Source organism: Oncorhynchus masou, chromosome 31 (genome assembly GCF_036934945.1).
Source record: "Oncorhynchus masou masou isolate Uvic2021 chromosome 31, UVic_Omas_1.1, whole genome shotgun sequence".
In the NCBI taxonomy this organism is placed as follows: Eukaryota; Metazoa; Chordata; class Actinopteri; order Salmoniformes; family Salmonidae; genus Oncorhynchus; species Oncorhynchus masou.
This window is the reverse complement of record NC_088242.1, coordinates 28,030,039-28,052,970: the sequence shown is the minus strand read 5'-3', so window position 1 is coordinate 28,052,970 and position 22,932 is coordinate 28,030,039. Positions and strand designations below refer to the sequence as shown.

The 22,932-nt window shown below is 44.9% G+C and overlaps 1 protein-coding gene across 1 annotated transcript; it reads right to left on the bottom strand.

Moving 5' to 3' along the window:
* Positions 1-200: 200 nt before the first annotated feature.
* On the bottom strand, positions 201-21,753 carry bsk146 (brain specific kinase 146). The gene is made up of 6 exons (XM_064950597.1): positions 21,549-21,753; positions 6,972-7,264; positions 6,134-6,336; positions 5,702-5,893; positions 5,104-5,505; positions 201-5,049 (listed from the first exon to the last, which is right to left on the bottom strand). Exons 2-6 carry the CDS (start codon positions 7,141-7,143, stop codon positions 4,726-4,728), a joined length of 1,293 nt encoding a protein of 430 aa, XP_064806669.1. The 5' UTR covers positions 7,144-7,264; positions 21,549-21,753; the 3' UTR covers positions 201-4,725.
* Between the last annotated feature and the right edge of the window lie 1,179 nt (positions 21,754-22,932).

Sequence of the window (22,932 nt, the reverse complement as noted above, 5' to 3'; positions counted from 1 at the left end):
TCCCATAAAACATGAATCTTCACATTATTGCAAACACACTGCTAGTGCAGAGATGCTGTAACATGGTACTGTTGCAGTTGCTAAATGGCCTGTGTTGTGATCTGATGTAATAGCTAGAAATGTAAGAAGAGCATGTCCGTATCTCCTGCAGAATACTGGGACATCTGAGTCCAGGGAACAAACTCACACCGGCATTCATTCCAACCACAGTTTTAATTTTTTTGTTGACTAAATCAGAGCTTACAGGGAAGACGGTTGTATTGCAAAGACATACTCAGACACGAGTTCTTGCGCTGTGTTGCCCTACTCACTAAAACACCACAAATCATGATGCCGCATCAATATGTCACTACAGACAGACAGGAACTCCAATACACAAGTTGCAACACATTACATCATGATAGCTTTGCAGAAACCTCTTTGTCTAACTCATCTATTGGCTACAGCTATGGTCTGCAACCCAGGTTTTAGCCTTCGATTTGAATGATTAGTTGAATCAGGTGTGTTAGTGTTGGGCTAGAATAAAAGCCTGCACACCTAGCGAGTCCCCAGGACTCGGCTTGGTGACCGCTAGCCTCTAGAGAAACAACTCCATGTGCATCGGGACTGGAAGTAAGGTCATAGGTTGTCACAAGGTGTAGTAATCTCACTACCCAAGACACTGATGAAAGGTCAGTGGAGTTTTTTCACCCTTATGGATAAGTTGAGGATTTGGGGAGGGTAAGCTAATCCTAAATCTCTGCCTGAAGCCAACTTCTACCCGGAGCATTATTGAACAATACTTCAACTAGCTACAAACCTTATTGAACAGTTCATTGTTGGAAGATGTCAAACCACAGAGGGAAAATAACTTTACTGACTGTTACACGACATTCATACACCCACTTATGAAGAACAGAATACTACAGCTTGTGACAGCAAACATGTTTTTGTTTTTTTACAATTGGTTTCCAGCACATAAAGATTTATGCAAATATGTCTGGAAATCACAACACACATTTTATTTTTTAAATCTTATTTCTGACTTTAAAATGACTTATTCATCACTCTTGTGATGTTTTGCTTGGCAAGAAAGTGAAAAATCCTCTCCAGATGTCCCTTGCAACTTCTCAACACTTGGCAATTTAGAAGCTACACACTTCATCAAAAATGCATTATTTTGAGAACTACAGTATCTAAACTATTCTAGAAAATCTAGGATTCCCAGGCTCTGTAACTTAGCTCTAGATCCTAGTTCTTACTGGTGAGATGGAAACACAACATCAACAGCATACAAACACAACATTGAATAAAAATGAACTATTATTGTTTTGTCTGGTATTGAGCCCTAAGATGCCTCAAGAGGTAATAAGACCAATATTTGCTTCAGGACATAATGCAAGAAATTGTGCTACAGCTAAATTCCACATTACAACAATCTTGACATAACATTTTGTAAAGCCAGTTAAAATTATTCATAAAGATATGTTTTAGTTACTCATCATGCAATTGTTTTAAGATGTGACTGTGTACTCCACTGTATTTTTCAGCTTGAATTTAAAATGCTAAATAATTATCAAAATCCAAACAATACTCTATTCATCAGCATTAACACATTTAAAAAAAGAATCAAATAAATTGATTAAAATGTGTAAAAATGAAGTAGATATGTGTGTGTTAAGGTGCAGGGATAAAGTGTTGGAAATCATTTAGAGCTATCTGTCATCTTGGCTTGCTGTGGCAGAATAAAGTTAAATACATGAATCTAAATGGTCCCACTTTATTTGGATAGTCCCATATAGATGATCTACAGATGGTCATACTATCAACAAACTCTATGTTGATAAGCAACTGCTTGCTAAGTTTGCGCTTAGGGTTATGTTTAGAATAAGGGTAAGGGTTAAGGTTAAGGCTAGGGTTAGTGGATAGCAAGGTTGGGGTCTATCTATTTGAATTCCAGGCAATTCAGAAAGTAAACCAAATTCCAATTCCAAATGAAAAGCATTGAAGAGAATTGGAATTTCAGTGTACTTCCTGAATTGACGGGAATTGAAATGGAATTGACCCCGACCCTGATGGATAGTTAGTTGAAATGTTGACAGGTATTGTCTACATCGACAAACCACCTACTTGGGACTATCCATATCAAGTGTTACCAACTTAATGCCTTTCACTTCTCCATCTGGTGGCTTTGAATGATCCAATATTAATGTGTAGCACATCATCGGACTAAATCTAAATCATAAACTGGAGAGAGAATACGCCATGCAAAAAAATACTATTAAACACAGTAATTTTCAAGATCCAGCTGTTCAAAATGTGTTGCAGAAGACCATGTAGAGATTTGGCACTAGAGTGTCCAAAAACCTTTACCAAAATGAGTCTAACACAAAACACCTCAAGCTAATCTGGTTATTTAGGATTTAAATAAATAAAGTAAATCTTAAGGCAAAATAAAAATCCATCTAATCATATTGCCAATCCATACACATGGAACATACAGTGATACATACATACATACTGTACACACACATACATACTTAGTACCAGAGTTCACATTGCATTACAGTAAACATCAAAACTGCTGTTCATTTTGATGATATTCTTTCATTGAGGAACATTTTACAAAGAATTTCTATCAGGTAAAAACCCTAATCAAAAGAACATCTCTTCATCTTTTGGCTTTTTCATAAATGGTTCCACCATGCCAGTTCTGAAGCTATTTTTTCTCAATTCACCTTCGACTTCAGTCTTTTTGGGGGAAATATATTGCTTTAAGAAATACATTTTGGTTTTCTTCTGATACTGTCTGAATACCAGCATTTCAGATCACAATGTGTTTTTCAACCTCTCTTTCCGTGTCTTGTCTGTCATTCTTGGTTTGTTGGTTGGCTGGTTGATCGTTCAGTATGTTGTTCATTGAGTCTTTGCAGTCTCTATAAAGATTTGCCATTTCCGTAGAATGACTTATCACTGGATCTCTAACTGAATCATTTTACACCAAGACCCCAACCGGAATCATCAGGAATGTCTTGAGTTGATCCCTTTATATTTGGCAGAATGTTCATTCATTCATTCATTAAATGTCCTTGCATTTGACCCTGTTCTCAATTTTTTTGTGTGTGATGATAATAATGTATAGTTATAGTATAGTATGTGTCTGAGTATACATAGTATGTATGAAAGTGTGTGAATATCTGTATACAGCGCATTCAGAAAGGATTCCGACCTCTTTACCTTTTCCACATTTTGTTACGTTACAGCCTTATTCTAAAATGGATTAAATATTTTTTTCCCCTCACCAATCTACACACGGTACCCGTTAACGACGAAGCGAAAACAGGTTTTTACCTGTTTACATAAGTATTCATGAGACTCGAAATTGAGCTCAGATGCATCCTGTTTCCATTGATCATCCTTGATGTTTCTACAACCTGATTGGAGTCCACCTGGGGTAAATTCAATTGATTGGACATGATTTGGAATGACACACACCTGTCTATATAAGGTCCCACAGATGACAGTGCATGTCAGAGCAAAAAGAAAGCCATGAGGTCGAAGGCATTGTCCGTAGAGTGCCGCGACAGGATTGTGTCGAGGCACAGGTCTGGGAAAGTTTCCCAAGAACACAGTGGCCTCCATCATTCTTAAATGGTAGAAGTTGGGAATCACCAAGACTCTTCCTAGAGCTGGCCCCCGGCCAAAATGAGCAATCGGGGAAGAAGGGCCTTGGTCAGGGAGGTGACCAAAAACCCGATGGTCACTCTGACAGAGCTCCAGAGTTCCTCTGTGGAGATGGAAGAATCTTCCAGAAGAACAACTATCTCTGCAGCACTCTGCAGCACAGTCAGGCCTTTATAGTAGAGTGGCCAGACGGAAGCCACTCCTCAGTAAAAGGCACATGACAACCAGTTTGCCAAGAGGCACCTAAAGGACTCTGACCATGAAAAACAAGATTCTCTGATCTGACGAAAGCAAGATTGAACTCTTTGGCCTGAATGCCAAGCGTCTCATCTGGAGGAAACCTGACACCATCCCTTCTGTGAAGCATCATGGTGGCAGCATCATACTGTGGGAATGTTTTTACGCGGCAGAAACTGGGAGACTGGTCAGGATCAAGGGAAAGATGAACGGAGCGAAGTACAAAGATCCTCTATGAAAACCTGCTCCAGAGCCCTTAGAACCTCAGACTGGGGTGACGGTTCACCTTCCAAAAAGACAACGACCCTAAGCACACAGCTAAGACAACGCAGGACTTGAACCCGATCGAACATCTCTGGAGACCTGAAAATAGCTGTGCAGGGATGCTCTCCATCCAACCTGACAGTGCTTGAGAGGATCTGCAGAGAAGAATGGGAGAAACTCTCCAAATACAGGTGTGCCAAGCTTGTAGCATCATACCCAAGAAGACTCGAGGCTGTAACAAAGTACTGAGTAAAGGGTATAACTAATTATGTAAATGTGATATTTCATTTTTTCATTTTTAATACATTTCCCCAAACCCTTTTTTTTGCTTTGTCATTATGGGGTATTGTGCGTAGATTGATGAGGGGAAAAAACTATTGAATCAATTTTAGAATAAGGCTGTAATGTAACAAAATGTGGAAAAAGTAAAGGGGTCTGAATACTTTCCGAATGTATGTATGTATGGATAAGTGTGTGTATATGAGTGTAGGTGTCTGTATGTGTGTGTGTACTGTACGCAGTATTTCAGTCCTTCTCAGGCCCGTCTCGCACATACATCTCTCAGACACAGATCTCTATAGGTGTAGCCACCAGCATGCGCCCTGAGGGCTGGTTGTTGTTGCTGACGCTGTCTCTGGGCATGCGTTCATAGCTGTTAGTAGAGGATACGGAGCTGGTGGTGGAAACAGACACAAAATGGTGTCCTCCACCTGATTCCATCATCCCTGCCTTTGTCCCCACAGACACAGGAGACAGAGGAGAGAGAGGAGACAGAGTCTGCTGTTTCATCCTCTCCACCAGCATGTCTTCATCGTCCTCCCCAGACGAGGACGACGTACTCCTCCCTTCCCCCTCCACCCTCACCCCTCCTCCTCCTCTCTCCCTCTCTCTCTCTCCACCCCCTCCTCCGTTCCCGTTGCTGTCTCCCTCCACCCTCACCCCACCTCCTCCTCTCTCCCTCTCTCTCTCTCCACCCCCTCCTCCGTTCCCGTTGCTGTCTCCATCCAGCATCCAGCTGTGGCTGAAGTAGCCAAACACCTCTTTGACAGAGCAGCGTCGGTCCTGCTCCACAGAGAGGAGCCTGCGGAACATGCGGAGGGCCTGCTCGGTGAAGCGGCGCCACTGCGAGGGTACGGTGCCCGTGCGGCGCCTCTGCCAGCGTGTGAACTCCTGGTAGAAGGAGTCAGAGGGCAGGGCCTTTTCCCAGGGGAAGTTACCGGTCAGCATGCAGAAGAGGAGGACGCCAAAGGCCCACACATCCGTGCTGTAGTCCACGCAGAAGCCCTCGTGGCGAGACGTGTCGCACAGCTCCGGAGCCGTGTACGGGATGGTACCGCTCACCTAGGAGGAGAGGAAGAAATAGTATTTGTTTATTGACGAGGAAGATTTCATTCTTTATTTAAGTTGGCTACCATGAGGCCCGGTCTCTTTTATGACATACTTGGTGTTTTCTGCATCTCAAACGACACCCTATTACCCATACAGTTCACTACATTTGTCTTTTTAAATAAAGTTGCATGTGATTTGAACCACTCACACGTTTGACCGGCGAGCCAGCACGGCGTGTCATGCCAAAGTCGGACAATTTGACCTTGCGGCACTCGCGGTCGAAGATGAGGATGTTCTCAGGCTTGATGTCTCGGTGCACCAACTTCTTACAGTGAAGGTAGTCCAGGGCGATGGCAACCTGGTGCACACAGCGCTTAGCGACGGTCTCCGGGAGACCAACCTGGATGGAGAGGGGAGGAGGTTAGAAAACAATATAAACCTCAAAGATGTTTGTAATGACAACCGCTATAAATGTGTTATGAAGCACTGGAACCTGGAACCTTACGGGCAATGTGACAAAGGCTATTATAAACTGTCATTGAACATTATTAAGAGCCAATTCATGTTTACAACAAAGCCTACATAGCAATTATAACAGAACATCCCAAATATGCATCCCTTTATTTCTGTCCCTGTGTACCTGTGGAGGGATGATGTCGAAGAGATCCCCGGACAGGGCATACTCCTGGGCAAACACGTAGTAGTCGTCAGTCTCGAAGGCGATGCCAAACATGTTAATGATGAAGGGACAAGGGGAGAGGTAGAGAGAGATGCTGTACTCCCTCAGGAACGACTTCAGCTTGGTCGTCTTCTTCCTCAGGAACTTCAGGGCCATCTTGGTGCCTGAGGGGATAACAACATGTGAGAGATGAGGCCTCCCAGGTAGCGCAGTGGTCTAGGGCACTGCATCGCAGCGCTAGCTGTGCCAACAGAGACTCTGGGTTCGCGCCCAAGCTCTGTTGCAGCCGGCCGCGACTGGGAGGTCCGTGGGGGCGACGCACAATTGGCCTAGCGTCGTCCGGGTTAGGGAGGGTTTGGCCAGTAGGGATATCCTTGTCTCATCGCGCACCAGCGACTCCTTGGTTGGCGCAGTGCACGCTAACCAAGGTCGCAAGGTGCACAGTGTTTCCTCCGACACATTGGTGCGGCTGGCTTCCGGGTTGGATGCGCGCTGTGTTAAGAAGCAGTGCGGCTTGGTTGTGTTGTGTTTCGGAGGACGCATGTCTTTCGACCTTCGTCTCTCCCGAGCCCGAGTACGGGAGTTGTAGCGATGAGACAAGATAGTAACTACTAATAATTGGATACTACGAAATTGGGGGAAACAAAAACACACAAAAACATGTGAGAGGTGAATGACTGTAATAGTTGATCACGCTATATGTAATCCTGGATATTTATGAACTGTAGATTAATGGACCAGTGAATGATCCTGTTAAATGTGTGTATCCTCAAGATCAAAGTGTGTGTGTCCTCCTCACCTCTGATCTTGTGTATGACCAGGTCTACCTTGCCGTAGGTCCCCTTGCCTAGCTCCCTGATGACATCATAGTACTTGTTGATCTCTAGCATCTCCAGGTTCTGGGCTGCAATCAGCTGCAGTTCCTCAAGAATGTCCATGTTGCCACGGGAACCCAGCGGAGAAGAACTCATACTGGGGACCAGGTCAGGGGGTGTACTGGGGGATAGGGTTAAGGGACGGACAGGAACAGGTGACGGGTTTAGGGGACTGACACACGGGCAGGACTGGAGAGGTGGCTAATGGCTTGTATCACTGAAGAGGAGAGAGAGAAACAGGCAGAAATAGAAACAGGCAGACATTTTGTTAGTGGAAAATACTTCAAACATGCAAAGACATTAACAGTTTATACAAAAAAAAAAATGAAATCTTGTTTTTGTTTCTCTTGTATGTCCAATAAATAAATATCGAACAAGATATAGAAAACATACTGATGTACACAAACACACACCAGCCGAACTCCATCCTACCGCAGTGTGATTATTCTCTCAGAATAATACTATTTTCTTATTTTCTGAACGCAGTGTTTACCATCCAGGTGCAGAACACTGACCTATTTCTCAGACTATAGATTCACACACACGCGAGACACACACACACACTTTGAATGACATGAAACAAGTTGGCTCTGTTTATGGAAACTCCAGGCTTTATGCTTAATTCCTCTGGTTAACACAAAACACTATGGAACATGCCCTCCCTTTATTTGGACAGTGAAGCTAAAATGTTTCATTCGGCTCTATACTCCAATATGAAGGTGCCATAAGTATTTGGACTATCACAATACTGTCATCTCTCGGACATAAGCTCAATTACTGTCAGTGTTGAATCAGAACCACTACGTCTCTCTCACACATACCATCTCTTTAAGCCTGGAGGGTTTCTGGAACAGTACTCTCAACTCAACTTGTCCTTGCACTGCATTGGCAGCTAGGACAAATGTTTCCAGATACACGTGTGAGTGTCAGTGCGTGTGCATGTATGGGTGTGTCTATGTGAGTGTCAGTGTGTGTGCATGTATGGGTGTGTCTATGTGAGTGTCAGTGCGTGTGCATGTATGGGTGTGTCTATGTGAGTGTCAGTGCGTGTGCATGTATGGGTGTGTCTATGTGTGTGTCTTTATCTCTGCCCTGCTGTACTTTTATAGAAGCAGCAGCACAAGCGTCAGCCTCATAGCTGGATGAGTCATCAGCTTCGAGACAATGACAGCTATTTGATGCCCACACTAAAAGCACGACAAGGATGCCAGGATCCACCAATTTAAATAATCTGGGACAATTACACTACTAAAACCACCTAGTGGGCAGATGTGACGCCACCTGTACTGGGTTGGACAAAGAGGAAAGGATGCTCCAAAAAGTTCTGGGACACTGTAAAGTCCATGGATAATAAGAGCACCTCCTCCCAGCTGCCCACTGCACTGAGGCTAGGAAACACTGTCACCACCGATAAATCTACGATAATCGAGAATTTCAAAAAGCATTTCTCTATGGCTGGCCATGCTTTCCACCTGGCTACCCGTACCCCGGTCAACAGCTCTGCACCCCCCCAGCAACTTGCCCAAGCCTCCCCATTTCTCCTTCCCTCAAATCCAGATAGCTGATGTTCTGAAAGAGCTGCAAAATCTGGACCCCTAAAATCAGCTGGGCTAGACAATCTGGACCTGTCACGTTCTGACCATCATTCGTGTGTGTTTTCCTTGTTTTAGTGTTGGTCAGGACGTGAGCTGGGTGGGCATTCTATGTTGTGTGTCTGGTTTGTCTATTTCTATGTTTGGCCTGATATGGTTCTCAATCAGAGGCAGGTGTTAGTCATTGTCTCTGATTGGGAACCATATTTAGGTAGCCTGTTTTGTGGGTGATTGTTCCTGTCTCTGTGTTTGTTGCACCAGATAGGGCTGTTTCGTTTTTTCACATTTCTTGTTTTGTAGATTGTTCATCTTTATTAAAGATGTTTTCAAGTAACCACGCTGCGTTTTGGTCCGCCTCTCTTTCCCCAGAAGAAAACCGTTACAGAATCACCCACCAACCAAGGACCAAGCAGCGTGGTAAACAGAGGCAGCAGCAACAGCAGCAGCAGGAGAAGCAACAGGTGCAGCAGGAGCAACAGCAGCAGCAGCAAAAGCAGCAGCAGGTGGAGCAACAGAGGCAGCAGCAGGAGAAGCAAAAGCAGCAGCAGTGGGAGAGGCTGCACTATTTGGAAGAATGGACTTGGGAGGAGATCCTTGACGGGAAAGGACCCTGGGCAGAGCCAGGGAATATTGGCGCCCCAAAGCCGAGCTGGAGGCAGCGAAAGCAGAGAGGCGGCATTATGAGGAGCTAGCACGGCAGAGCGGCTGGAAGCCCGAAAGGCACCCCCAAAAATTTCTTGGGGGGTGGCACAGGGAGAGTGTGGCAGAGTCAGGAGCCAGACCTGAGCCACTCCCCCTGTTAACCGTAAGGAGCCATGGATGTTATCGGGGCTAAGGGCTGAGTCTGAGAGGGTTGAGGAGTTATTGGACAGAATGGAGGAGAGTGAACGGATGGGAGATGAGGAGACACTCGAGGAGGTGTTAATAGAATTGGGGGAGTGTGAAGAGAGAGAGCAGTTGATTTGGCGTAGTATGCAAGGCATTCGCCCTGAGGTGTGTGTCCCCAGCCCGGTACCACCAGTGCCGGCACCCCGCACCAGGCTGTCTCTCCGTCCCATCAACACAGGTGCTCCCGCATGTCCGGCGCTACCAGAGTTTCCGCCCCTCAGTCCAGAGGCGCCGGAGCCCCTCAGTCCAGCACTGCCAGAGTCTCCCGCCTGTCCGGCGCTGCCAGAGCTCCCGCCCCTCAGTCCAGAGGCGCCAGCGCCCCTCAGTCCAGAGGCGCCAGCGCCCCTCAGTCCAGAGGCGCCAGCGCCCCTCAGTCCAGAGGCGCCAGCGCCCCTCAGTCCAGAGGCGCCAGCGCCTCTCAGTCCAGAGGCGCCAGAGCTTCTCTGTCCAGCACGGCCGGAGCCTTCCTCCTCTCCAGCGCAGCCGGAGTCTCCCGCCTGCCCGGCGCTGCCAGAGCTCCCGCCCCTCATTCCAGAGGCACCAGAGCCCCTCATTCCAGAGGCGCCAGAGCCTTCCTCTCCAGCGCCGCCTGAGCTACCCGTCTGCCCAGTGCCGCCAGTCTGCCCAGCGCCGCCAGTGCCGCTAGTCGGCCAGGAGCCCGCCAGTAAGCCAGGAGCCGCCAGTAAGCCAGGAGCCGCCAGTGCCGCAAGTCAGCCAGGATCTGCCAGAACTGCCAGTCAGCCAGGATCTGCCAGAGCCGTCAGTCAGCGAGGATCTTCCAGATCCGCCATTCAGCCAGGATCCGCCATTCAGCCAGGATCCTCCAGTCAGCCGGGATCTGCCGGAACCGCCAGTCAGCCGGGATCTGCCGGAACCGCCAGTCAGCCGGGATCTGCCGGAACCGCCAGCCAGGATCTGCTAAATTCATCAACCTGCCTGAGCTGCCCCTCAGTCCCGAGCTGCCCCTCCGTTCCGAGCTGCCCCTCAGTCCAGTGGGGCCCGTTGTTAGGGTTCCTAGGCCAAGGTTAGCGGCGAGGGTCGCCACTCAAGGGACGCTAAGGAGGGGGACTAAGACAATTATGGAGTGGGGTCCAGCGCCAGAGCCGCCACCGCGGACCCTCCCCTATAGGTTTAGGTTGTGCGTTCGGAGTCCGCACCTTGGGGGGGGGGTTTCAAACAAGGTGGGAGTCGGTGTACTGTCACGGTCAGGTGTTAGTCATTGTCTCTGATCCATATTTAGGTATGATTAAGTTTGTGACGTTTTGTGTTGGGTTTTGTGGGTGATTGTTCCTGTCTCTGTGTTTGTTGCACCAGATAGGGCTGTTTCGGTTTTTTCACATTTCTTGTTTTGTAGATTGTTCATCTTTATTAAAGATGTTTTCAAGTAACCACGCTGCGTTTTGGTCCGCCTCTCTTTCCCCAGAAGAAAACCGTTACAGGACCCTCTCTTTCTAAAACTATCCGCCGCAATTGTTGCAACCCCTATTACTAGCGTCTCTTTCGTATCGCCTGAGATCCCCAAAGATTGGAAAGCTGCAGCGGTCATCCCCCTCTTCAAAGGGGGAGACACTCTAGACCCAAAATGTTACAGACATATATCTATCCTACCCTGCCTTTCGAAAGTCTTCGAAAGTCAAGTTAACAAACAGATCGCCGACTATTTCGAATCCCACTGTACCTTCTCTGCTATGCAATCTGGTTTCTGAGCTGGTAATGGGTGCACCTCTGCCACACTCACGGTCCTAAACAATATCATAACCGCCATGGACAAAAGACAGTACTGTACAGCCGTATTCATCGACCTGGCCAAGGCTTTCGACTGTCAACCACCGCATTCTTATCGGCAGACTCAACAGCCTTGGTTTCTCAAATGACTGCCTCGCCTGGTTCACCAACTACTTCTCAGACAGAGTTCAGTGTGTCAAATCGGAGGGCCTGTTGTCCGGACCTCTGGCAGTCTCTACGGGGGTGCCACAGGATTCAATTCTCGGGCTGACTCTTTTCTCTGTATACATGAATGATGTTGCTCTTGCGGCTGGTGATTCTCTGATCCACCTCTATGCAGAAGACACCATTCTGTATAATTCTGGCCCTTCTTTGGGCACTGTGTTAACTAACCTCCAGATGAGTTTCAATGCCATACAACTCTCATTCTGTGTCATTTACAAACTAGCCTCCAACACTCTACTCAGCAAATTGGACGCAGTCTATCACAGTGCCATCCGTTTTGTCACCAAAGCCCCATATACTACCCACCACTGCGACCTGTATGCACTCGTTGGCTGGCCCTCGCTTCATATTCGTTGCCAAACCCAATCAAGTATTTGCTAGGTAAAGCCCCTCCTTATCTCATCTCACTGGTCACCATAGCAGCACCTACCCGTAGCACGTGCTCCAGCAGATATATTTCACTGGTCACCCCCAAAGCCAATTCCTCTTTGGCTGCCTTTCCTTCCAGTTCTCTGCTGCCAATGACTGGAATGAATTGCAAAAATCATTGAAGCTGGAGACTCATGTCTCCCTCACTAACTTTAGGCATTAGCTATCAGAGCAGCTTACAGATCATTGCACCTGTACATAGCCCATCTGTAAATAGCCCACCCAACTGCTCCGGTTCATCTTGGCCAGGTCGCAGTTGTAAATGAGAACTTGTTCTCAACTGGCCTACCTGGTTAAATAAAAGTTTAAAAAACACAAAAAAGTCTCGGTGCACCAACAGTGTTACATTAGTACAGAGACCAGCATCTCAACATTCAGTTGGACAGCAGCTCTTGCACTGGATTGGGTGGCACTTGGCAGCTCTGGCTGTGAATGGCTGAGCACCAAGGAAGTTTTGGATGAGAGGAAGTCTGCAACAGCCATCTGTCTTTCTGTGGCATCAGTAAAATGTTTACTGGTGGTTTTTGTTTCTATGGCAATGGCATGTTATTAATTATTTTGTATATCCACTGCACCAAGGTGGCGGAAATTGTCTTTACCCTCCCCTCCCCCCTTCTTTGTCATTCTCCCTCTCTTTTTCTAACCATCTCTCTTTCAGAGGTTAGTTAGAAGCCGACAGCACTCTGCCAATTTCCAGATTGCTGTTATGCAACAGCCAAGCCAAAGCTGACAGGCTAAGTTAGCTGAGGCAAACACACCAGAATCACAATGTTATTCCTCCAATGTTCTAACAACCTCAACAAAAGTATTGCTCTGCTCTGCTGCTGTTAAGCCACTAGCTCTCTTCTGAAGCCTTTCAACAGATTGTAATTTGCCTGATGCTAGACCATTATGGAAGCAGCTGTAACAAAATATATTAAAGATGTTTTTTTACTGTATTGTTAAGAGGCAGCCATTTTGCCGGTCCACTCGAATAAATGAAATCAATCAGAATTGAAGATGAAAGATGACCTTTATTCAAGAGAGCACTGGAGACAAACAAATCAAATCAAATCAAATCAAACACTACACATAGTCTGTAGTGTGCAACCCTTCTGGATTGTTTGGTGGAAACACACTGATTATTTTCTACGGCATGTAATCTAACAACAAAATATATTAGCATTATTTGCATCTCTCTCTCTTTAATCACCTGATCCTTTCCTTACGAGGCTGGCAGCTTTTCAGCAACACACAGCTGGAACCGAGAGAAAGAGAGAGAGAGAGAAAGAACACAGATAGTGGTTTTCACCTCCTGCTTTGACCACAGGGGTGTGAAGAGCTTCAGGTACAACAGGTACTGTACAACGCTAGCTCATTTCACACACACACACACACACACACACACACACACACACACACACACACACACACACACACACACACACACACACACACACACACACACACACACACACACACACACACACAGCTCTATGTCAAACCCTAGTCTAGTCGTAAAGCAGGATCTCATTCAAGAGGACATAACGTTACCCAATATTTAGGTAGAAATGCCTTCTATAGAACACACATACTTCCCTGTCCAACAAGTCCAAGAACTCCTTAGCAACAGCAGCCAAGCAGTGATTGTATCTAACTCGAGGTGGTTGAAACAGAGACAGAGGAGCACACTGGATTTGACTTTCACTGGACTATGTTGAGCTGCTGCTGGTGTTGAATTCTAAAGTAACGGCGCGCTCTGCTCATGTCAACTGGGCTTCTGTCTGACTTATACTCTGACTCATCATGGATCTGTGTGTGTGTGTCATCATAAGCCCCTTTGATCAGCTGGGCTTGGCCTAGATCTGCATGCGGGCCACACACAACAGACACACATGCACAGAAAAACTGTTGCTGGCCAAAATGACCGGGAGAAAAAAAATCCCAAAATACATTTGACCGTCATGCTTATCGTCCACAAGTTAATTTGCATAATTTTCTGGAATTAAATTGCCGTGTGTGTATATTCGTTAGTCCTCATGTAGCCCATTTTATTTATCACATTTCTCCAGTTGCTCCTCAGCTGGTTGCTGATGGAGTAGCCTAAAACAAGTTCTTTTATAGGCCCATTCATTTTGCAACAATTCTAAATGCAATTGTGTTAAAAACAGCTACTAGTTGTAGTTCTCAACTGGTAGGCCAAATTGAAGCGTGCCTCCCATTCACCATAGGCTACAAGTGCAGGCAACAGGGTGGCATTCCAACACTTTACAATGTGACCTGGAGGCAGAATCCATTTTGAAAACATACTTAATTGTTTGAAAGCTAAATGTTTTACTTGATTTATATGATGCATGTGTTACCTTGCTTCAACGTAGCGTACAGTCAAAATCCGACCATTGAAAACATGGAGGCAATTATTGTATAGACTTTATAGGCGGCAGGTGAGGTTCAAGTTTGGGGAAGCTTACAATGTATCCTTCCCTACAATTTCTACCGATCTGCATGCCAGTTATAATTTTCACATGCACATTTTCGTGGAAGAGTTTAATTTCAATAATAACGTTTGAGTTTCACTTGTAAAATTATAAAATCTAAAAGTTTAAATGAAATTAACGCTAGAGGACCAGCCACTGCCATACGGACACAATCCCATTGATCCACTCTGATCCATTGGTGGCTTTATAAATTAAGTCAATCCATTGTCAACTAAGTAAAAATTGGTTACATAAAGCCGACAAAATTAAAACAGTAGGAAATATTATTAAAAGGCAGTTTATTTCAATCGCATTCATTTCTCTACTCAGCCTGACTGCTGTAATGGGGAATTGATCAAAATAAACTATCACAGGGCAAACAATTCACACAAACGAACAATGAATGCGCAAGAATTGTCGGGAGACAGCTGAGCCATTCTGGAGAGAGACTTGCCTCGATCTTCACAACTCACCCCTCCCCTTCTTGTCTCAACATTTTAAATTACACTCAAAAAACATTATCTTCACACACATTTTAGATGCTTTTCCCCGGCACCTGCAACTCAATAATCAGCTAGGCCTATTGCCACTCCCACTGACCAAATTGTGGGCTTCCTATGTACTGTAAATAGGCATTGGCCTGTGAACTTATGATTTGAAACTATCCACAGCTATTTTTTTTAAAGAAGCAAATGATCCTCTATTCCTCTGCGGGTAAGTCATGCTTTCTGGTGAGGTATTTTGAATGATTTAATAATAATGGTTTAATTATATAATTTTGGAACATTTATTTCAATGAACTTCCATATAGGACCCACCACTACGCCAGTTCTCCTCTGTTCTATTCGCTTTCATATCAACTTTATTCCGTTGCCCAGAAGCCAAAGGCACAATCCTAGTCATATTAGCAACCCATCCTAGTTGTTGATCATTAGATTCCCCCCTTTCTAAATTCCTAATGGATATTTTAATCGATGTCACAAGTGTGATGTTGAGAATGTTTTTTAAAACATTTTTTTTATTGGATTTTGGTAAATGTTTGAAAATTACGATTTAGTGTCTGCTTCATTACAGGAGTTGCTTGTTCTGTTAAAATGAATTACCATAATCTAAATGTTTTTTTGTTTTTATTGCGGATAGTATATATTGTAGCTTCCATCAATGTAATTGTTTGCATAATTTCCATTTCCATTTTTAGGGTAAATATATACTACTGTTTAAAAGTTTGGGGTCACTTAGAAATGTACTTGTTTTTGAAAGAAAAGCAAATTTTTTGTCCATTACAATAAGTCTACACCCACAAAACACCAGTCTCACATCAGCAGCCAAGAGGCGACTAAGAGGATGCTGGCCTTCGAGGCAGAGTTCCTCTGTCCAGTGTCTGTTCTTTTCCCACCTTAATATTTTCTTTTTATTGGCCAGTCTGAGATATGGCTTTTTCTTTGCAACTCTGCCTAGAAGGCCAGCATCCTGGAGTACTCTAATGTACTTGTCCTCTTACTCAGTTGTGCACCGGGGCCTCCCACTCCTCTTTCTATTGTGGTTAGAGCCAGCTTGCGCTGTTCTGTGAAGGGAGTAGTACACAGCGTTGTATGAGATCTTCAGTTTCTTGGCAATTTCTCACATGGAATAGCCTACTTTTCTCAGAACAAAAATAGACTGACGAGTTTCAGAAGAAAGTTATTTGTTTCTGGCCATTTTGAGCCTGTAATCAGAACAACAGTTTTCAGCTGTGCTAACATAATTGCAAAGGAGTTTTCTAATGATCAATTAGCCCTTTAAAATGACAAACTTGGATTAGCTAACACAACGTGCCATTGGAACACATGGTTGCTGATAATGGGCCTCTGTACGCCTATGTAGACGATCCATTAAGAATCAGTCGTTTCCAGCTACAATAGTCATTTACAACATTAACAATGTCTACACTATTTTTCTGATCAATTTGATGTTATTTTAATGGACAAAAAAACCTGCTTTTCTTTCAAAAACAAGGACATTTCTAAGTGACCACAAACTTTTGAACGGTAGTATATATATACAGTGGGGAGAACAAGTATTTGATACACTGCCGATTTTGCAGGTTTTCCTACTAGGTCTGTAATTTTTATCATAGGTACACTTCAACTGTGAGAGATGGAATCTAAAACAAAAACATTACTAACACACTGTGCCGTCATGGATTAAAATCCTGCAGCGCATGCAAGGTCCCCCTGCTCAAGCCAGCGCATGTCCAGGCCCGTTTGAAGTATGCCAATGACCATCTGGATGATCCAGAGGAGGAATGGGAAAAGGTAATGTGGTCTGATGATACAAAAATAGAGCTTTTTGGTCTAAACTCCACTCGCCGTGTTTGGAGGAAGAAGAATGATGAGTACAACCCCAAGAACACCATCCCAACCGTGAAACATGGAGGCGGAAACATCATTCTTTGGGGATGCTTTTCTGCAAAGGGGACAGGACGACTGCACCATATTGAGGGGAGGACGAATGGGGCCATGTATCGCGAGATCTTGGCCAACAACCTCCTTCCCTCTGTAAGAGCATTGAAGATGGGTCGTGGCTGGGTCTTCCAGCATGACAACGACCCGAAACACACAGCCAGGGCAACTAAGGAGTGGCTCCGTAAGAAGCATCTCAAGGTCCTGGAGTGGCCTAGCCAGTCTCCAGACCTGAACCCAATAGAAGATCTTTGGAGGGAGCTGAAAGTCCGTATTGCCCAGCGACAGCCTACGAAACCTGAAGAATCTGGAGAAGGTCTGTATGGAGGAGTGGGCCAAAATCCCTGCTGCAGTGTGTGCAAACCTGGTCAAGAACTACAGGAAACGTATGGTCTCTGTAATTGCAAACAAAGATTTCTGTACCAAATATTAAGTTCTGCTTTTCTGATGTATCAAATACTTATGTCATGCAATACAATGCTAATTAATTACTTATAAATCATACAATGTGATTTTCTGGATTTTTGATTTAGATACTGTCTCTCACAGTTGAAGTGTACCTATGATAAAAATTGCAGACCTCTACATGCTTTGTAAGTAGGAAAACCTGCAAAATTGGCAGTGTATCAAATACTTGTTCTCCCCACTGTGTGTGTGTATATATATATATACATATATATATATATATATACACACATACACATTACCGGTCCAAAATTTTAGAACAGCTACTCATTCAAGGGGTTTTCTTTATTTTTTTATATTTTCTACACCGTAGAATAATAGTGAAGACATCAACACTATGAAATAACACATACGTAATCATGTAGTAACCAAAAAAGTGTTAAACATATACAAATATAAATGTTTTATAAATATTTGAGATTCTTCAAATAGCCAGCCTTTGCCTTGATGACAACTTTTGACAGGTAGTGTATATACATATCCTTTATTTCCCGCACGCCCTACCGCCCCTCCCCTAATTGGAGTAAAGTAATGGTTTCCACTTCCAGCTGATTTTTTAAATTTAACCTTTATTTAACTAGGTAAGTCAGTTAAGAACAAATTCTTATTCACAATGATGGCCTACCCCCAGGCCAAACCCTAACCCAAACGATGCCAATTGTGCGCCACCCTATGGGACTCCCAATCACGTCCGGTTGTGATACAGCCTGGAATCGAACCAGGGTCTGTAGTGACGCCGTATACACACTATATACATTTTACAGACACAATCTATTTTACAATAGTTATATTTTGTTTGTTTTTAGTCCTGTCCTTCCTATATTTGTGATGATTGATTTCTGTTATTCTGAGCACCGTGGGATGACGCTCTAATTGGTTTATGCACCCAATGCATATGGGTCCAGTACATTTTTCCAATGGCCGGTAAATTAAAATCTTTATCAAATAGCTCAGCTCAGTATTTGTATGATTTATTTTATACAGTCTTTTTAGCTCAATAACCTAATAATTTTGGACTCCACTGTAGGTCTGCGTAAAGGACACCCATTCTATGTCAGGCATAATCATTTCTATTGGGACAGCATTCTCAGGAGCTGCATCATGTTGAGCTCTGCATGGTGCAGCTGTAGCCTAGGCCTACGACTCTGTCCTCACACTTCCCTTCCCCTCTGGCCCTGACTTGGAGGTCAGATCTGATCGGTTCTCTTTCAATTATTCATTTTGACATCTCATGTGGGGATTCGCTAGGATCACCTACTCTCGGATCTCTTCTGCACAAAGAGTATTACTCTCTCGCGCTCCTCAGATCGACTGGATCCATGTTTCCCTGATGAACTATTCAGACGTGAACCGTGAAGGATATCGCTGCCACGCGTAGGTCTTCAGACCCTGTGGAGAGGTTGAGTACTAACTGGAAAGCTTTTGTTTAATGTAGAAATTCCTTTCAAACCTCTCAGTCGGCATTGGTAACTAGCTTCACGGCTAGCTATTGAGACTCGGTTAGCCCACGCTGCAAGCTAACCTCACTAGTATACTCTACGTAGAACATGGTAGCATTTCTATCTACCTTCTTTTGTCTGGTTTAATCTACGTTCACCCATTGTGTTAACTAGTCTGACCGTCTCAGCCTCACGGCTCCTTCGGTCGTGGAAGCACACTATCTAAAGGCTAACTCTGCCCCCAAGTGGGTTCCTTCAGCCAGCACTGAGCTAGCCATGTCCCTTCACCACGAGGTAGTTGCTAGCTAGCTAAAGCCCCAATGCCCCCAAGCGTGTAAAGCATTCTACTGTGCTAATTATTGCTATCTGTTAGCCGCAAGGCTTCTAGCTAGCTATCTTATTACGCTGTTTACACAAGCTACTATTTGTTAGCCACAAGGAGCAAGGTTTAACTAACTAACTAGCCTACACCATCTACATGTTGTTCTTACAGCAGGCGTTGCTCTGTCCCCCTATCAAGCCTTGTTCCTCACAATGGACAATGCTATCCCATCCCAGGATGAGCCGAGCCAAGCACTCAGACCCCCATGTTCTTGTACTTACGGTTTCATCATTGACGGGAAAGATTCCCACCCTCAATGCATCAATTGCTTGGGTAAGGAACATGTCCAAGAGGCACTTGAGGACTGTGAGTCCTGTAAGAACTGCTAAATGTTGACAAGGGCAGGTCTGAAAAGGAGGCTTAAATGTGCTTCTATCTGGGTAGTACCCTCGCCACTGAGCCAACAGCTGAGGCTCAGCTCCCTACAACCGTGCCTAGTTGAGGGTGAGGCCATGGAGCCTGGACTCCCTCCCCTCACTGTCTGACGACATACAGTCAGGCGAAGGTGAGTTAGGGATGACGAGAATGACGATGGGATTAATCTCACTGAAATCTTCAAGAAAACTCAGGAGGTGGGGGCTGACGACCCCGTTCTCTCGCCCTTTTAATTCCGCAGGCCTGGTGGCCCAGAGAGCAGTGGAGCTGCTTCTGGTCAGCCATTACAACCCTGCTTACAACCAGTCCTGGCAGAAATTGTCATGCAGGCTTTATACCCATGTGAACGAAGCAATTCTCCATTCTCACCCGGATGCTTTAGACCTCGGGGCATAGCTGGTAAGAAAAAAAAGATTATTATGTAAAGAGTGCCAACCCGTTATGCAAACTCTCTGTTTTAGAGTTATTGCAGTTTTTTGGCTATGGCTATGTACAAAGGGCCTCCAAGGTGCAGGGTTGAGTAACCAGGTGGTAGCCGGCTAGTGATGGCCTTGAGATAGAAGCTGTTTTTCAATCTCTCGGTCCCAGCTTTGATGCATCTGTACTGACCTCACCTTCTGGATGATAACCAGGTGAACAGGCAGTGGCTCGGGTGGTTGTTGTCCTTGATTATCTTTTTGGCCTTCCTGTGATATCAGGTGCTGTAGGTGTCCTGGAGGGCAGGCTGTGTGCCCCCGGGGATGCGTTGGGCAGACCGAACCACCCTCTGGAGAGCCCTGCGGTTGCGGGCGGTGCAGTTGCCGTACCAGGCGGTGATACAGTCCGACAGGATAATCTCAATTGTGCATCGGTAGAAGTTTGTGAGGGTCTTAGGGGCCAAGACACATTTCTTCAGCCTCCTGAAGTTGAAGAGGCACTGTTGTGCCTTCTTCACCACACTGTCTCTGTGGGTGGACCATTTCAGATTGTCAGTGATGTGCACACAGAGGAACTTGAAGCTTTTCACCTTCTCCACTGCTGTCTCGTTGATGTGGATATGGCCGTGCTCCTTTTGTGTCCAGTATGAAGGGAGTTTCAGCTGCCAATCCTAACTGGCATTAGCAATTACACTAGCGCTAGTTAGCAACTTCCTTCAATAGGATAAAAATGTTATCCACGAGTTAATCTGAATCTGGGTAAGTAGATAAATGGCCTCATTGCCAAAATCCGTAAATATCCCTTTAAGCACAATAGACATGTCCCAGGACCAGATAAAGGCTTAGAGACTGTGCATAAGCTAAGCACCCTCATTTTCTTCTTCCTTTGTCTTTTTTTACTACAAAACATAGAAATGCGCCATTTTCACATATGTTGATGTTGGGGTGGTGTTGTAGATGATGAATATGAAGTTTAAAAAAATATAAATAATATAAAAAGGCCTTTCCCTTAATAAAGTTAGCTTGACGGACCCTGACCCCCCTGGCCGCACCAACCCGGCCAGAAGCGGCTATGCTGGTATCCCCTGTAGGCCTAGCCATAGGCCTATGCTATATATATGACTATGTCTGTATTGGACAACTGCAAGTGATGAGAACAAGTGACCGTCAGAGAGAGGGAGAAATAGGGAGAGCTGACGACGAGATAGAAACTGGAAAACAGTCAATATGATGTAAAGTGACTGTCATTGCGCGCGAGAGAGAGCACTTGAGAGATGGAATTCATTTACATACGCGTTTGCCTAGCCTAGAACAAATGAAGATAACCACATTGCGAAGAGGCAACACATATCAATTGTCGGATATAATGGACTATGTTATGCACTACACATACCTGGCATGATCCAGGTACACTTTTACGCAAACCCATAAAACATCCGAAGACATCGCATCCAGTACGGAGGACGGCAATAAATCATCAGCACATAAATACAAATGCAACAGCATTGTTTCAAATGACTGACACCTTGCAGCAGTAGCCTTGCAAGCAGAAGTCTCATTTCGTGCCAGGCAAATGCGCACCACCCATTCGGCAGCAACAGTGGAGGATTCTACAATGTTTAGATAATTCAATATCAGTTACTTCTCATTCTGCAATAGGCTACTCACCATTCAATATACGAGGGCTCTGAAGTCTGCCCAGTCACGCCAGATAAATAACAAATCGTGAGGATGATAGCACATAGCCAAGCAGTTTAATATAACAATGTATCTTCCCCGTCTGCATTCAAATGTACCTTATCGTGCTGTTGACACCCGGTCTAGCGGTAAATTCGCATTGCTCAGCTGACCGCTAGCACTTTCGCAAGCTTCTCTAGCTCCAGTCCTATTGTCTCCGCATCGCTCCTGGATGAGAGGATCAGAGAGGAGGTTCCAGCCCCTTTTCCGCCTCAACCAATAGCAGCGGAGAATCGGTAGACGCGCACCCTGCTTGCAAGCCTGGACCGGAGCGACGGTCCTCGCTGTCTCCGTACAGATTAGCGAGTTAAACTCGGAAAGGAAAGGTAGGAATGAGACGTGAATTTATCGGTTGACGGTTGTTGAAGAGTTTGGGAGGGCTATGGCATTATAGGGATTCAAGTCATGGAAATTGATGGGCTACATCTCAAAATTAGTAATTGTTAATTTTATTGCAGGACTATGATGGAAATTGTTTCATATTACCACTATGATCAGCACAATTGGAACTGTTTGGATGCATGACAGTCTTGTAACAACGAGTGGCTTCCTCTCCATCATCTTAGTTTAGGCTAATAACTGATCTGAAAACAGGAGAATGTTCACTACAGTAGGACTTTGCTATCACCTGTCCAGTTCTTTCAGATCACTGAAGATGAAGGAAGAGAGAATATATCTTAGACTACTGCACCTGGTGCATTAAACTGTCACTGTGAGGCGTGAGAAGGACTAGTTATTAGACCTAGTAACATATCATTACTATCTCTGATGTGGTGTTACCAACAGGTTGCATCACAAGAACAGATAGAGATGGGAGAATGCCAGCAGTGCTATCTAGATACCATAACATTACACACTCCCTCATATCACAGCGTTACATTCCACAGAGACATACACAAAGACAGGGAAGATACAAGCCTATAAAAATACTGCAATGACTAAGTGTGTGTATGTATGCATGTATGTATTTGTCCTGTCAATGGTCTGTTCATTATTATACAGTAATTACAGAGGAACGGTGTGAGTCGTGTGTGGAGCCTGTCTGGTCTGGCAGCCTGCTCTGTTTCTGCGTGGTTTATCTTCACACACACTCAATCATAATCACTTAATCCTCTGGTACAGAGGCCTCTTAACTATTCTGTTCCTACAGGGTCTGGATGTCACAAACAAACAAAGTCTGCTGAAAAGAGCAATGAGGAGTGTGTGTGTATCTGAGTCACAAAGCAGTGCTAGCATTTTGTGAGGCGCGGCACCCAGCCTCAGAGCCTATGATTACTTTCCAAAGATCAGAGAAATGAAATGGTACAAAATAAAT